This window comes from Lissotriton vulgaris, chromosome 1_1 (assembly GCF_964263255.1).
Source record: "Lissotriton vulgaris chromosome 1_1, aLisVul1.2, whole genome shotgun sequence".
In the NCBI taxonomy this organism is placed as follows: Eukaryota; Metazoa; Chordata; class Amphibia; order Caudata; family Salamandridae; genus Lissotriton; species Lissotriton vulgaris.
In genome coordinates, this window is record NC_141685.1 from 49,919,796 (window position 1) to 49,937,429 (window position 17,634).

Consider the following 17,634-nt stretch of genomic DNA (forward strand, 5'->3'; position numbering starts at 1 on the left):
TAGTTCGGAAGCTCAGACAAATGTCCCTCACTGATCTTAATAGCCCCCACATGTTCTTGTCAACCTTGGTACTCTCATCCTTAGAACTCTCAGTGGTTCCACATCAAAAGCTACATCTCACATCTTGTCTCCTCACTTAGAGCCATTGAGAAAGCAGACATCCAATTCCCAGAGAACTCAACCTAGCGATTTGGCTCCTAAAGTCATAGAGTTTGGTTATTTACAACTACAACCAGACTGTATGAATATTCTCAAGGAAGCTAGAAAGCCTACTACTAGAGCATGTTATGCAGCAAATGGAAACGTTTTGTTGCCTATTGTAAGAACAACAATATCAATCATCTTGATGCGTTTGTGCAGAACATCATTTGTTAACTGTTGCATTTACAGCAATGTGGATTCACTTACACATCCATTTGTTTACACCTGGGAGTCGTAGCTGCATACTTGCAAAATAGACAACACCTACCTCTCTTCAGAGTACCAGTGATTAAAGTCTTCATGGAAGGATTAGAAAGGGTTATACCGTCCAGTATTCCCCCTGCTGCAGAGTGGAACTTAAACATAGTTCTTCCAAGGCTAATGGGCCCGCCTTCTGAACCAATGCACAAATGTCAGTTACAATTCCTATCATGGAAAGTTGCTTTCCTCATAACGATAAACTCACTAAGGAGAGTTGATGAACTTCAGGCATTAACTATACAAGAGCCTTTCTTTCAACTTCACAAAGATTGAGTGGTTCTACGTTCCAATTGTAAATTTCTCCTTAAAGTAGTTTCTGCTTAGGGGTACTTCATGTGCGATATCAAATTAAAATAACATAACATTAGCGTTTTCATTATTAATTGAACCATCATTATTCTTGTATAGAATTTATGTGCTGCAATGATAATAGAGCAAAAGCACGCAATTGATGGACGGAATGCAGAACAAATCAAAACATTCACCCCCAGTCAAGAGATCTGGGTAAATCCATCATTAGTTTGATCACCAAGCCACCCCAGTTCAGACATGGCCATATGCAAATCAGTCTTGACCCTGTACCTAATGGGAACAGTCCAACCCGAACTGCAATGATAATAGAAGCAGATAAAAATAATTAGCAAAATAAGCACATTGAACAGAATAAATAGTTCCACCATCTTTCTAAAACAACGTACATATGCCAGCATATAAAAACTGTATAGAGCGTTTTCCTACTATGCTTTCCCGTGTGTGTGTGTCTGTTGATCTCTGTGTTTCCTGTAGGGAAAGTATGTAGCTCCCCGTTGTAGAAGAGTCGGTCAAGAAGGAGCACACTGCATTGAATAATTTCTTTGTATGCATTTTTTATTAGTATTACAGGAAGTCACAATGATTGATTGTCTCTGTTATATTCTTCTTTCCCACAGGGTCTTCCTCTTCAGTCCCTTAGGTGTGCCTCGGCCGCCGTCGTCCCTCGGACAGAAGGAAAAGACTCAGGTAAGTGTTTTTGCTTTATGGTTTAGTCAAGGGAGGATGTGAGGGATAAATAATAGCTATGCATAAATGTGAAGGGAGGGTGTAGAGGTTGGAGCAACCAAAAGAAAAAGAGTAGCTGATGATTTCTGCTCTTGTCTTTGTTTCCGTCTCACTTATTTCCTTTTCCCTTGGTCCCTTTCACCCCTCAGCCTCCCCTCCCGTCCCTCTCTTACTCAGCCCCTTTCCAAAAGCCCCGTAGACGCCCACGCACCTGGAAGAGCCACATCACCCCGGGGCCGTGGCGTGGTAACTCCGCGTCCTTCAGTGAGGTCTGGTGTTCTGCTTAGGCTTTCCCTCCTCTGCCAGGTTCGGGTGTTCTGCTCGCCGACAAGCTGTGACCTCCCCTGGGCGCCGGTTCTCTCTCTCGGAAGGCTGTTAGGCCTTCTCTGTCTTTCCCGTCTTCCCCCGCTGGTTTCTCCGCCTCGCGTTCCTGTGCTGCGTGCAGCTGGATCAACTACTGACCAACCTGACGCGCTTTCCACCCCTCCTTCTTTAAGCGTGTATCCTCTGATGTCCGTACTCTGCTTTGGCTTAAAGGGGCTGCCTGCCGATTCCCCTCTCTCCACTTCTTGATGACAGCAAAGTGGGCAACTGGTAAAAGGGGACTGTGTATATAGGAGGGGAGAAATATATGAAGGGATGCCATGGCACTCCTTATCCTCTATCCCATCGTCTACCACAGGGGCTACCTGACACACCCCAACCCCAGACGCACCCAAAAATAGCTTATCCTAAAAACCCACCTCCCAAAAACAAGACACCAAACAAAAGGAAAATCTTAGGCGCTTCAGGTGATGTCCCTAGTGTCTGATTACTGGTGTTTGTTTAGGTTTACAGGAGTCCAGAGGTTACATAGCAGACCTTGTCTATGCATGCCGTGTATTTTTCATTCATTATTGTAGTGTTTATGTAATCCACTCATCGTGTGCCAGAAGGGAGATGTATTTGGCTACAGTTGTTTATATAGCGCCAGACTAGATCAGGTCTGTGTCTCCTGCTCCCCAGCTTGTACCCGTAAAAGTGCATCAATGTCTCCTTCCCTTGGAAGCAAATCCACTTGTATTCCAGTTTAAGCATATTTATTCTCATAGAATCACTTTCAAAATCCACTGTTCCGCAAGTAAATTCAAATTCAGTCTGCCCAATTCATTTTGGGGGTTCTCCCTTCATCAGGGGGCGCACGTGAGGAATCTATGTTGTATGTTGTGTGTGGAAAATAGTGCCATAAGAATTAACCTGCAATGCAATCTAATCCTACAGATACATAAATTAATAGTTTACTACATGTCCTGGTAGAGACTAACCGCAAGTCTGCGTTTGTGTTATACCAGGGTCTTCGCCTTTTCAATAGTGAGAGCTACTTCTGATCGAAGAGAATCATCCTGATCTACTGCCTTTATCATGTGGCTTAGCTAAGGGTAGATAAATGCCAAGCAACTCCATTGTTCTCTCTTTGTGAGTGTGAAGACAGAAGACTTCTATTATCTGGTGAGCTGCCCTCCTGTTCATTGGCTCCTGTACAGATCCTGGCCCTGCTTTAACAGTTCAAGATTAATGTTCAGTAGTGGCAGTCACAGTATAAGGTCTGTGAGCAAGACCTGCTGTAGAGTTTTCCCTGTCCTAGGAAAAATGTCTCAATGTAGGAAAGGGTCTGTTTTGGACATGGTTAGCCTTCACTTTTTACCGGGAAAATCATATAGTTTTGACTGTAAGTGCACAGGGTCCCTGCCAACCAGGTTCCATGAGCCCGATCTCCTTCCCTTAAGTGTACCTGTCGTTTCCACCATTGTCACCCCATTAGCTCACTTATAAGTCCCTTGTAAAAGATGCCTCTGGTACCAAGGGCCTTGTTGTTAAAGAGGGTATCTAAAGGCTGCAGCACAAATTATGCCACCCTAAGGGACCCCTCACCAATCACATTACATACATACATACATACACACATACATACTGCCACTGCAGCTGTGTGTCTTGGTGCAGACAAAACTGAAGAGTCGACATGGCACACATCCCTGCATGCGATGCCCATAGGGACTGTCTGAGATATCGGTAAGACACCCCTCTAGCAGGCCTTATAGTGCCCGCTGCTTTATGGATATCTCCTGTGAGGGCATATCTGCATGAGCAGATATGCCCCTGCAATATCCTTGTCAATTCCGGGATATTGCAAGTGACCAGGCAAGCTCTATAGTAAGTACATTGGCTGGACACTTGTCATTACGAGTTCCCCAGCCTCATGAAGGTTTCTCTGAAATATGGGATATTTGATACCAAACATCTCAGCATATTAAACCTGCATTGATTGCAGTGTCCGATTTATTAAAAATTGCGCACAGAGTGCCCCTTAGAGGGGTCCCCTAAGATCTACCAATCCTTAGTGTGATCATCGACTGGCCTGAGCCAGCCTGCTACCACCAGACAGTGTCCTGTCCTCATGGGTAGAGTGCCTGTGCATTCTGAGGTTGATAACAATGCCTTTCCTGAGTGGAGGTATTCACACCTCCCCCTGGTCAGGCAGAGCCATCTGTGGCAGGGATTTTCAAAGGCCTTGCCGCCTTGGTAATGCGACCCCAGCCTCTTCTGTTAGAGGGAGCAAGCGATCTTTCTGTCCTCACCCCCTTTTAGGTGCAATGACAGGTGGGAAACCTTAGATAGAACAGGAGGTGTGCCCCCCGCCGCCTCTGTTAACTCCATCCCTCAGGTGCTGGAGGCGAGGTGAAGTACACTTTGTAGTGCCCACTATCCTGAAGATGATGGGACTTATCCAATCAGGGCTAGGACTGTGCCCCCTTCCCACAGGAGGTGGGCATGATAGAGGGTATAGACACCCCAGGAAAGGGGCCCATTACCTGTCACTGCCTTGTAACACCCTTAAATCAAGATTTAAGGTGGCATCCCCAGACCCTGAATTTCAGTTCTTGGCGACCTAAGGGCACTGCAGCCTTCTCTGCTGGTGTGGATCTGCAGGGAACTATTGTCTTGGTCCCAGTCATACTGGCCTGTCTGCATCCCTGGATGATCCTGAACCAAAAGTTAAGTCGTCTTGCAGCCCAGCGACCTCCAGAACCTTGGGAGGACTACCTGCCTTCGATAAAGGGCAATCTAGTTTTATGTAGTGGGATTTGGCCAGGGAGTGTCAGGACAGGCCAAGCTATGCTACTCACTCTATATTTGCAGACTTTGTGTTTTTGGTCTAATCACTCTCACTAATGTGCACCGTATTTTCGGTGTCAACACCATCGATTGAGCACTAGTTCAATAAAAAGAGATTTACAAAGTACCTGTGTCTTGGCAAGATAAGCAGCGTGCAGGTCATTTATTAAATCGAGTCTGTTGTTGAGCTCTGAGTTCAATCTGCCCTTTAATGTAAACAGGGTCATTGATTTGGCAGTATCAGTATCTGCAGTTAAATTAGACAAAAATGAGTTCTAAATGCCTCCTCCCTAGCATCCTGAATGGCCTCCACCCAATCGCCATCGCCAAGCGTGCCTAGATCCCTCTCCCACACAGCTCTCTGCGTCCCCACGGCATCCAGAGAATTGTAGATCAACTTCCTATAGATGGTTGAGATTGCTTTTTCGGTTGGGGATTAGTTAGCAGCTGGTCCTCCAGTCGGGATGCATCAGGCAACTGCCCCCCTTCCCGGATGTGACTTTGCAGAGCGTGGCCACCTGCAAATGTCAGAACTGTTTTTAGTCACCTAATTTATACTTTTGTTGTAGGATCGTGAAGGACACAAGTGCCTGTCCCCTCCACACATCGCCCGGCCGTTATAAGCTAATCAATCCCCATTTTATGAAGCCCTGCAATCCTCCCACTGCACTTAAGATATCACCATCATACAGTGGAGTAATTTCAGTCAGCTTACCTTCTCAGCCTAAATACTTGGTAGCCTCTTTCCTCACCCTTACCAATGTTTGGGTATGAGTAGGTAGGGTGCACTCATACTTTCTTCGATACAGCACCGGGGTGGGGTAACCTCTCTTGCCCATGGCCAATCTATCTACCCGGTAAGCAGGTTCCTCACAGTCCGCAAAAACCCAGTTGTTGACTGCCACCAGCTGCGTGGCCCAGTAATACTTGTGAATACTCCGGACCGCCGGTCCACCTTAATAAACTCCCCACTGCAACTTACTCAGCGTGACGTGCCACCATCCCACAACAGAAGCTGAAGTTCTCAGACTACCTTTTGAAAAAAAATGTCTGGTGGGAACTTAAAGGACATTTTTTGCACAATGTACAGGAGACCCTGGAGGGTCATCACTTTAAATAGGGCCACCTGGCCCAGTAAGGAGAGCGGGAGCGTCCGCAAGTGTGGGGCATCCCAGCGAAGACGGTCTAATTTCGGGAGTATGTTCCTGCCTGTGCTCTCTTGTAATGAATACAACCAAATAATTAAAGCCATGTAGTGCCCCCCGAACTGTGCACCTAGACTGCAGCCGCAGGGTCCCTGCCACCAGCAGGAATATTAAGGACTTCTTCCAGTTGATAATATATCCTGATCACTTGGAATACCCCATTTGAGAGGTCCTGGTGAACCCAAACAAGTGTGAAGAGCATAGGAGACAAGGAACATCCCTGTCGGACGGCAAAGACTCGGTAGACTGTATTATTGAGGCGCATGCTCGCTAAAGGGGCCACATACAAGAGCTTAATAGCAGCGCCACTGGTTCAGCAAAGGAATCCCCTGTTGCATGTGGTACTCCATTAAGGTGTCGGAGATTTAAGCATGTTCCCTGGTGTGGTATAAAGCCCGATTGATCAGGATGAACCACTGTTGCAAATACAGTCCGCAGGCAGATTGCCAGGGCGTTCGCAAGGACCTTAGTCTCAATATTAAGTGGGGAGATAAGTCTATAAGACCCACACTCAGTTGCCGGTTCGTCCTTTTTGGGATGACCGCCACCTCAGATGTTCTTTGGTCCTCCGGGAGACACCCTTATTTTCATATACTCTGGAGGTACTCTCTGATTTTATCCATCATGCTTTTATATAATTCTAACGGGAGCTAATCAGGTCCAGTCGCTTGCCCTGTTTGCAAGGTTCCTATTGTGTAATTTATTTAGTCTACTGTCAGGTCTTGGTCTAGTGCGTCTAGGTCCTTATTTGTTAGCATTGGCAGGGTCAGGTCTTTCAGGAAGTCTCTTACAGTATTTCCGTCCCCTTGTTGTCTGTGTCCTCAAGGATCCAGTTCCGTCCTATGTCTTGTCTCTCTAACCATGTAAGCAACTCATTGGCTTTATCACCGACATCATAGAAACAATGCTGGGTAGCCAGCGCATGAGTGCCCGCTATTTTCCATTAGTGCTCTTAATGTGTGCTGCTACAGTTGATGGTGTAATGGGAGAGAAACTGATTCCCCACTTACCAAGCGAACCTCCAGGAAAGCATATTCCTTGTCCTGAGCCTCGCACTTCAATTTACGTTCCTTCGACATTCTCCCAATCAAGGCTTGTGTCTCGCCTCGAATCACTGCCTTGAATTCATCCTATAGCACGCAAGCTGATTCAACAGGCCGCCCATTCTCCTTAAAATAGAATTCTGCTCTATCTCTCATATGAGCTTTGAACGTCTTGTCTTTTAAATATCACGGATCAACCCTTGGGGGTAGGATGAAGTCCACAACCGGACCATCAAGTTGCACCTCCACCAGCGAATGGTCTGAGATTCCCCCTGCTATGTGCGTAGCAGCTCTAAAATCAACTTTATGGCTAGTCTGGGTGAAAGGATGGTGCAGGCATGCCAGACTACCATGTGCTGCAGGCAGGTGCGTCTGGTTCTCATACCCTCTTCTCCTCTAGGGGCATTTAGGAGTATCATGAATATAGTATAGGTGCAGTTCTGTCACTCCAGTCACCCCAATGCGTGTATGCTCTGTCGTAAGCGTCTTATCCTTCCAAAGGATGAGTCAGTCTTGTCTGGGTCTCTTTCCTGTTTCCCGGCACTTGAATGGCACGCCCGAGCACTCAAGAGAGCAGTGACCGACCAGCAGACTATTGTGGAGCGCTTTTGTCCTGGATGTAAGGCTGCATACAGTAGGGCACTGACTCTGTCTTTTCTTTACCTTTGCCTGAAGATCAGCAGTCCCAAGGTAGCAGTCACACCTGGCCTGTCGGTAAGTGCAGCCCCTCTGGAGGCCCGACCGTCAGCAATTAAGCCCACACTGTGGCCGGCTGGACCACAGGCGTAAGCTCAGACAGGGTGTTCGACACTGGAGTAGTTGTAGTCCCTCATGGGCCTCTGACACAGAGTAGTCAGAAATTTAGCAGCTAAAAGCCCAACACAGGCTCTTCAGGAAGCCAGTAGATTCAGACCCTGTTGTGTTAGGAATTTGGCAAATGCAACCTTGAACGGGCCTGTTGGCAGCACACAATCGTCCTACTGGGCCTCAACAATCACGTTGTTGTAGAGTTTTATTTTCTGCCTTGAACTGCTGGGAGAGTCTTGGCATCCCTTAGACTTGCTGGTCCTGCTGGATGGCTCTCCGGCCCGCCCTACAAGTACCGGGGATGTGTCAGACCTGCTTCTTCCAGGACAGCCTTGTCCTCCTGCTGGATAGTCAAACTCCCTTCCCTTTCTTACAAGACAGGCAAGATTCTAGGCAGACTTCTAGGCTCTTCAGGACAGATACACAGCTTCTCTATTAAGTAATTCTGCCTGCAGGTGATGTCCCCTCGACTTAGATAGACTGTCAGGCTGACACAATCCCTAGTGGCACAGCAGGCCCCTGAGTACTTTGTAGAGCACATTATTCCTTGGTAACAGAGGACTTTGAACTAGGGTTTAAAAGAGGGATAGATGGTCCCACTTGCATACACAACTGGCAGGCAGGAGATGCGGTTTATCCTGTCGCACTCTCACATTGCTTTTATGCTACGCACACGAACACCCTAAACACACACTTGATGTTAGTGCAAAGTCTGGGCACAGGCATAGAAATGGAGCATTACATACGTGTGTCAGTAGGACGCCACTCCACTAACCATGATGCAAAGATCTCATCAGGCTATTGATCCTTACAACAGGATTCATTGCCATCACCGCTCTAGCTGTTAAACCCATGACAGTCCTCTGCCTTAAATAAGGGCACACTTGGTGTGACCCTCCAGGTCACAGGACCGGTCCAAGACTTCTCATAGTCCCTTGTTCGAAGTTGCACAGTACTGGGGTGTCAGAAAAATCTCATGTAATTGTTTTGTTTTTTTACTTTGTGGTACATTTACCCCAGTAACGTGCAGTCACAAGTTTGACGCCATGGACTGGGGAGTTGCCACGAGGAACAGATTCTTCTGCCTGTCAAACCACATGCCATTCTCTATTTCATAGTGTTTTTCTGCTTTTATTTACCACTAGTTTTAAGCAGGTGGTAGATATATGCATGTGGTTGGTTGGGGGGGGCGATGGGTGAAGCAGGGGAGGAAAGGGTAAAGAAATGTCCAACAAAGGGAAGAATTGTGTGTTTCTCCCAGTTTGTAAAACAACAGCATAAGTCTTGGCTGCTTCTGCTGCACCCAGAGTCTTGTGCGTCTTTTCAGTCTAATTTTCCTGTCTGGAAAAAAATTGTGTCCTGTTTTTCTGCACCCGGTACATCCAGGTGCAGAAAAACCCAACAACTGATAATCAGGTGGAATAAAATGAGCACATGAAAGTACTCCTTAATTTCATTGCCCTTGATTCATACTCTGGACCATAGTTGAGGGATATGTCTAGGCATAGTCCTCGCAGCACACAATAGATTAGGTTGCCTTTGGGAATCTATGTTACAAGTTCATAGGGTGCATGTATCCTTTGTGAGCTTAATAAAATGTTGAAAATTCTATAAATCCTCACTCCTACATCCAAGTACTCTTGGGCTACTATTCTACACTCTGCTCAACATTTTCAAAATTCTGCAACTCTGCATTGATTTGGCTTGTAAATTATATTTTTGGAAATTTTCATGTATTAACTATTTAATTTTAATACTATAGGTGATTGAAATTACTGACGAAGAAAGCAAGATTTAGCACCAGGCAACTGAAGTCAGTGCCATAAGAAGGATTATTTTGAAAAACTGAAGGACATCCAGCATTCTACGTTTAAACAATTTCCCAAATCTAGGTGTGGCGAGGAAGTGGAAGACGAGGAAAGTACTATACTGTAAGTGAAGTCTCTAATTTAGCATTCCATTAACCCAGAGCAAAGCCATATCTGTGCACAGAATAACCTTCATCTAAAACATCATGTAATTCCAGAGAGGAAGCACACACTGCATAAAAGAAAGTTATAACAAAAAGTTTCTTCTGCAGACCATCAAAGAAAAGACGCTGAGAGAAGACTCCGAAGCTGACACGTTAACAACCAAAAGATTGGAAAATCACCTTTGTTCAACAACCGAGACTATCTGCCTCTGGGTAGAAAACCACGACCCACTCTGCTCACTCTTGCGAAAACCTTAAAAACTCACTACTTTATTGTGTTCATGACCATCTCAGATTGTTTCCTTTTTATTGTGTACTGTTCTGTAATTCTATGTAAATTGCCTCAACATTATCTGCTGTGCATGAGGGATATGTAAAACTGTTAAAGATAAAAATGGATTAAATGCGCACCGTTACGCTATAGGTAATGTAAATAAATCCTCGTCTTCAGAACTACAAATCTTAACCTTACACCAAACATAGAAAGGGTAAAAGGAACTGATGTTCTGCGACTAATGATCCACAACAGTACTGTGCACGTTCTAACGCCCTCAGTTACTGCCATTATGTCAGTGCAAAAAGGTACTTATCAGTTTAATCATTAAATATCAGACTAACACCTTATCACTGCATTGCTAAGAACCTATACAAATAGATTTGAGAAAATTTTCAGTCACAAAATAAGTTGCTGCCGGAGAGGCTAGACCTAAAGACTATTATCTGCTAGAAACATTTCAACATGTGTTACAGGGCTGCTTCCAGACATATTTTGCTCAATTCAAGTGTTAAGAAGATTACACACAATTTCTTATAGAGATAAATGCTGAACATTATCTAAACAAGCCCGACTCAAAAATCAGGTTCCCTCTTACCGTGGCATATAAGCAAGAGAAAACGAAACATAGAGATATTAACTCTAGGAATACACCTTATAAAAACAATGACTGTGAGAACAAATTCAGTGTTCAAAACCGCCTCAATCAAGGTAAAATAACCTAAGTTGGGGAAAAAAGTTACATGTGCCAAAAAAGATACAGCCCTAAATCTTATCTCACAGAATTTGATAGAATGCACACTGGGGGAAACCACTTTCAGTGCAATGTATGCCAAAAAAGTTTCAGACGTAAATCTTATCTCACTGAACATATAAGAATCCACACTGGGGAAAACCCTCATCAGTGCTCTGAATGCCAGGAAAGGTTTTGTAACAAAGAAAGCCTTTCTCAACATGCAATAACCCACTCTGTGGAACAACCTTATCAGTGCTCTGAATGCCAGAAATGTTTCAGTGTAAAAAGTAGTCTCACACGGCATAGAAAGATCCACACTGGGGAAAAGCCTTATCAGTGCTCTGAATGCCACAGATGTTTCAGTGAAAAAATCAGACTCACTGAGCATATAAGAACCCACACTGGGGAAAAACCTTATCAGTGCTCTGAATGCCACAAATGTTTCAGTTACAAAAGCAGTCTCAATCAGCATATAAGAACCCACACTGGGGAAAAACCTTATCAGTGCTCTGAATGCCCAAAAGATTTCAAAATTAAATCACTTCTAACTGCACATGTGAGATTCCACACTGGGGAAAAACCTTACCAGTGCTCTGAATGCCACAAATGTTTCAGTAAAAAAAGCGTTCTCAATCAGCATATAAGAACGCACACTGGGGAAAAACCTTATCAGTGCCCTGAATGCCACAAATGTTTCAGTGATAAAAGCGTTCTCAGTCGGCATAAAAGATCCCACACTGGGGAAAAACCTTATCAGTGCTCTGAATGCCAGAAATGTTTCAGTGAAAAACGCGAACTCACGGTGCATATAAAAACCCACACTGGGGAAAAACCTTTTCAGTGCTCTGAATGCCAGAAAATTTTCCGAAACAAAGGAAGTCTTTCTCAACATACAATAACCCACACAGGGAAAAAACCTTATCCATGCTCTGAATGTCAGAAATGTTTCAGTTACAAAAGCAATCTCACTCAGCATATAAGAACCCACACTGGGGAAAAACCTTATCAGTGCTCTGAATGCCACAGATGTTTCAGTGAAAAAATCAGACTCACTGAGCATATAAGAACCCACACTGGGGAAAAACCTTATCAGTGCTCTGAATGCCACAAATGTTTCAGTGAAAAAAGCAGTCTCACTCAGCATATAAGAATCCACACTGGGGAAAAGCCTTATCAGTGCTCTGAATGCCACAAATGTTTCAGTGAAAAAAGCGGTCTCAGTCAGCATATAAGAATCCACACTGGGGAAAAGCCTTATCAGTGCTCTGAATGCCACAAATGTTTCAGTGAAAAAAGCGGTCTCAGTCAGCATATAAGAACCCACACTGGGGAAAAACCTTATCAGTGCTCTGAATGCCACAATTGTTTCAGTGAAAAAAGCAGTCTCACTCAGCATATAAGAATCCACACTGGGGAAAAGCCTTATCAGTGCTCTGAATGCCAGAAATGTTTCAGTGAAAAAAGCAATCTCACTCAGCATATAAGAATCCACACTTGGGAAAAACCTTATCAGTGCTCCGAATGCCTAAAATGTTTCAGCCGTAAATCGCATCTCACTGGACATGTGAGAATCCACACTGGTGAATAAAATTATCAGTGCTCTAAAGGTAAAGATTCAGAGGTAGTGATGGTTACAAGCGCCATAAGAAAACACACCATCAAAATAATTCAGTGCTCAGAACGCCAGAAAAACATCAATTTTATACTCAATCTCACTCTACATGAGCAGACGCACACACGGGTAAAACATTACCAACGCTGTGAATGCCAGAAATTCCTATTTGACAGGCACATCCTCACTAACCAAAAGCGACTCCATACTGATGAAAACCTTATGAGTGCTCTGAATGCCAGAAAAGCTCCAGAGAAAAACGCTATCTCACCATGAGAAACTCCACACTTGAGAAAATCCTTATGCCATAAAAGGTTGAATCTGAAAGACAGTGTTATGCTTCATGAGAGATCCCAACCGGGGGATAAACCTCATGAGTGCTCGAAATGCAAGCAAAGTTTTGGTTACAAATTACTTCTCACTTGTCATGAGCAAACTCACAAGGGAGAAAAAAGCCTTATGTGTGTTCTGAATGTCAGATAAGGTTCAATCACGAATACAATGTCATTTCACATGAGAGAATTCACACTGGACTAAAGCCTTATACAGGAGGGGAAAGACAGAAACGGTATACTCAGAAAGGAGACCTCACTAAACATGAGAAATGCATCCACACCAGGTGAAAAGTAAGGCGTATCCTGAGTTGTAGAAAAGCTTCTAACAACCTGATTTTAGATGAGAGAGCACATATTGAAGTTGCAATAGGATTCATCAAGAAACTCGCAGGATAACTTAGGCTGCCTGCATGCAACCTCCAAAGAAATTTCAGGCCTTGAAGTTTTTTTAATTGCAACAAAATCCACAATTAGGTAGAGTTCCTCAATGAAGAAATCCCGCAAAGTGACAAAAAAACTCTGGCGCTCTACTCGGAGTTCCGCGAGCAGCGGATTGCGTTAGGGTCATGCTCTTCTTGGTGATTTTGATCCAGGGGTGTTTGTCCCGCCCTGTAAAAATAATCGCGAAAGGCACCATGTGAAGCACAAGAGGGTGCAGTTGCTTCTACTCGAGCTGCAGCTTTGTCAATGTGAAGGAAGGTTTCTCAATGCGAGTGGTTGTGACCTGCCGCACCCACTTGCATTGAGAAATCCGACGACCAACTTTGAGAAATCTCGCCAGGAGGTTGATTTTCCTTGCCAACTAGACCTTGCTACGCCCCATGGAGCTGAGTTTTTAGGACTCTACGAGCTCCGCTGAGTTCACCACCCAGAATTAGATAATATACAACAGCAGGAAAACATAACAAACCAGTTACTTGCCTTCGGTAACGCTCTTTCTGGTGGATACTCCTTTACCTGCAGATTCCTCACCCTGTGAATATTCCCCACACACCAGACTGGATCCTCAAACTTTAAAGCAGTCCTGCTACATGCAGTAGGAGACATCATGCAGCTCAGTGTCTATGTCATTCTGCTCCAGAAGTGACAAGCGTAGACGCATAGAAGCACTTCCCATGTGCACTGTGAACAAATACAGGGGTCTGTGAGTTCATTATCTCACAGGTCTGTATCACATATACAGGCCCTGGCCAGATATTAATTCACAATTTTTATCATGATTTGAATTCAAATGAGGCCTTTTCATTTCCAAAAATTCTAATTGTATTCTCTGCAGCAAGTGTATATATAAAGTGTTGAGTGATGACTGCGCAGGGCTCAAGATGAAAGTGATATGATGATAAAACCGTCCGATCCACATTTTGTTCACAAAAACAGGGCTGAAAATACTTTCGTACAATAGAAGTTATGCAAAGGCGATTCTTAGAAGACATAATTTATATGAAATAGTCCCTGTATAGTCAATGTTTCGACCGTTCCAGTTAATTACCGTGGTCTCATCAGGACGTAAGATCGCCGCCTCTCCAATATGCTTCTCAACTATATTCAATACAACCCAGTACGGATTCTTCTGTATCTCGGGGCACCGTACCTGGGAGGAACTCACATTCAACTAAGCAGTTCCAGCGCCCGTTCGTCGGACCAAACAACTGCAGCAGGTGAATCCTCGTCTCACTGTCAAACAAGTTCAAGTGTGACACTTCCTAATGAGGCCATCGTCATTGACTGTCTTGTCTGTGAGAAGCTGCACCAGCCCTCCTGTGATGGTGGGCCGGAAGACCTTCACCGCCAAGTGAAATGCTCGCAACTCCAACAGCTTGTTGTGGAGTTGGGTCTCTGCCGGTGATAAGGGTTCCCTAGTCTCTGTCTCCCATATGGCCTTCCCAACCCAGAAGTGATACATCCGTCACCACTGTTAAGTCTGGGTGGAATAGGGAGAGGGGTCTGCCACTGGCATGATCTAATTCACTGGAGAAAATGTTGGATTCTGCCAACAATAGGGTGAGTCATCGTCTGGAAGGACACAAACAGGTTTTGCAGCTGCACCAGTTGTAGCAGCAGGTCACTCAGTGGCATGATATCCCGGACTTTGCCTTTATGTGCCATGGCCATGAAAGAACTGGGAGACCTGTTGGGTTTGCAGCAGGGTCTGGCGCTGGCAGTGTTGAAAAACCCCTCTGTAGCCAAAAGGGGACGAGATTTGTGATGAAATTGCGTGGCGGAGGGAGACAAGCAGTAAGGAGGCGCACTGATTGTATACCCCCCACCTGACAGGATGGTGACAGACCCCAACCACCTGCAGGGGAAACGTGCCACCTCACCTCATAGCTGCCAGGTGCTTTACTATGTAAGCAGAATGGTGGTTTACAACTGCGCTTACGTTGGGGCACCACATGTTTTTTCCAGCATAATTTGTTGTACTCCCCCTGTGTGGGATGACAGCACCCGCCGAAGACTGCACCATTGTGTAGTCTGGGACAGTGCACCTTCCCTGTAATTCTGAACTGGGTCTTTAAATATGGTAAATTTTCTGTACCTATTTAATTCAGGTATACAAAGAATGTGGTACTACTTGTATACTAGGGTAGGTCAAGGAAGATTGAATTTCTAAGGTGGCGGAAATGTTTTTGTCAAAGTGCTTTATTCCCTTAACACCCTCCCGTACCCTGAACATAATGAGATTACGTAGATTACACCTCTGTGTGTCTAATGCTGCCATTTGCATTTCAAGACCAGTGATTAATGTGGCTTTATTAAGTTCAAAGCCATTAGGCGTTCCCGACCTGTCTGATGGAGCTGCATTTGTACATAGGCCTTCCTATATTATGAGATTTATTCCTGCTTCAGTCTTTAATTGCGATGAATACTGTAATACCCAGGCATGAAGTCATCGTCGAGCTGTTTAAATAATCCATCTGTCTTGCCACCTCTTCCCCTCTGCATCCTTAACCAGTGGCCTAGCCAGTGTGCCCTGGGCCTCAAGGTAAGAAAGGAAATGCGACCCCTGCCCTCTGTTTGGATTGTGGAAAACATCAGTAATCATTGTTCTGTGGGCCCCTCAGGCCTCTGTTTGAACTGTGACAAACAGCAGTTATCAGGGTTCAGTGGGCCTTTAAGGCATCTGGGACCTGGTGCCACCGCACCTGCTGCCCTAATAGGAAGCTAAGCCCCTGCCCTTACCAGCTTTTATTCTAGCACAACTGGAGAACCGAAACAGCCAAGTACTGATCTGGCCATATCTGCAGGCATGCAGCCTGCCTCTTGCACTGAAGGGATTTAGGTCGCATGAAAGCAGCATGCGGGAAACAACTATTATCTGAGGCAGAGTCAACCAGCACCTCGTCTGTTCCAACCTGAACCCGTTTAAAACCAGGGACGAAAAACAGTTCATCGTCATCCCTTACTTATCAGAAGGGTAAAATAGATTCATCTAACATTACAGTGTACCACATAAAAAAATGTGATTCTGTTTACAAATTAGAACTAGCATGCATATAGAAAGGGGAGCCTTTGGCCAAAATAGCCATTTTCCCTACCCATACTTTTAACACAGCTTATACAAAAATGCTAATTACATTGTCATCCGGAAATAGTCATTAGCGCCTACTCATAAGCAAATGCCACTTAGAATTGTCTTTCACTTCAAGCTTTCAAAAGTAAATTGATTTAAAAGCAGTATTGAATTTGTTGACATTATGTACTTTTACCAAAATTAAGAGCATCAATTTTATGAGACACCATAGAAAAAAGGAGTTGTTTATATATACTAAACCTTCAGAAACGTTTGATTAACCAGTTACAAAGTCACGTCTAGCTTAGTTAGTTTATAGTCTTTTTTTTAACAGAAATTATTTTACATTGTTGCTGGATCTGCATGACTAAACACTTATAAGGCCTCAAAGGTGAGACCTATTGGCTATGCCAATGCTTGTTAGTGATTGAGTACATTGAGCAGCAGAACTTTTGATTAAGTCCTGAAGAATGCCGCAAACACCTCTTTGGAGGGTTAATATGCTGAAACATGTTGACCTCTTATTGACTCTAACAGTGCATATATGTTTCTCCCACAGTGCCCTGTTTTTAATCCTGGCCCAGGGGCTTACAAATAATGGAAACCACATACCCTTTAGCAAGTTTTAACTTTCACTCTGCTGCCCACACTACCCTGAGCTCATTATTGTGGTATTTAGTATACCTTTCTTTACGACAAAACATGCCCGAACTCCTCCCTCTCAGTGAGGGGGTTGTATCACAGTGCATGGAGATTCCTAATAAGGAAGCATGCCAACTATGGTGGGTGAGGGATATTTCATCTTAGCTAGGTCTTCATTTGAAACAGTAATCCTCAGAGACCCAAGGGTTTCTTGATTGTGGTAGAAATAAGTTTTTACCCCTTCATTGTACGTTCAAGCACAGACCATTGCATGAAATGTTGTGATCTATGTAGGGAAAATACTCTGTGCACTGAGAAAATGTGTTAAAATAACAGAAAGTTGATAATCGCATTTAATACCTTCTCAAACTTGGATTTATCTAGAAGAGAAGTCTGTTAATTCTAGCAGATGTTTGATACCACAAGATATAAAAAATTAGGGGATCTTTATCTGATATCTTTATCTGTAAATTATCTGAAATTATTGAACATAAACTTATGCACTTATCTATACTAGTATTATAAAGAGAGAACTTGCACCTTTTGGCCAGGTAAACTCGGGAACCACAGCACCAATCACAACACCCAATACAGCGTTGGAAAGGGCACTTGCAGCAGAAGGACATAGGCTATGCAGACGCCCACCATATACATTTAAAATGTAAAAGAACCGTGCCAGCAAAGTAGTCCCTTTTGGGCGTGTCTTCATTGTGCTGTGGGTGTGTGCTGGGGGCGTGACAATCGCTGGGGGCATTCCGTCACGAGTGTTGTTTTTTCTTCCCAGGTTCTATACATTCCTGCTCCCTTTAAATAGTAATTCAGTGGTGGTCCCATTCTCTTAGAA

General features: G+C 44.3%; 1 protein-coding gene across 1 annotated transcript in view; it reads left to right on the forward strand.

Annotated features, from left to right (window-relative positions):
* LOC147737193 (uncharacterized) overlaps nt 1–12,996 on the forward strand; it is a 132,846-nt gene extending 119,850 nt beyond the window's left edge. Inside the window, exons 2-4 of the mRNA XM_086919060.1 lie at nt 1,392–1,461; nt 9,471–9,639; nt 9,789–12,996. Of these exons, the coding sequence (XP_086775186.1) occupies nt 10,698–12,278 (1,581 nt within the window). The 5' untranslated portion in view covers nt 1,392–1,461; nt 9,471–9,639; nt 9,789–10,697 and the 3' untranslated portion in view covers nt 12,279–12,996. The remainder of the gene's footprint in view (nt 1–1,391; nt 1,462–9,470; nt 9,640–9,788) is intronic.
* Nucleotides 12,997–17,634: the final 4,638 nt, after the last annotated feature.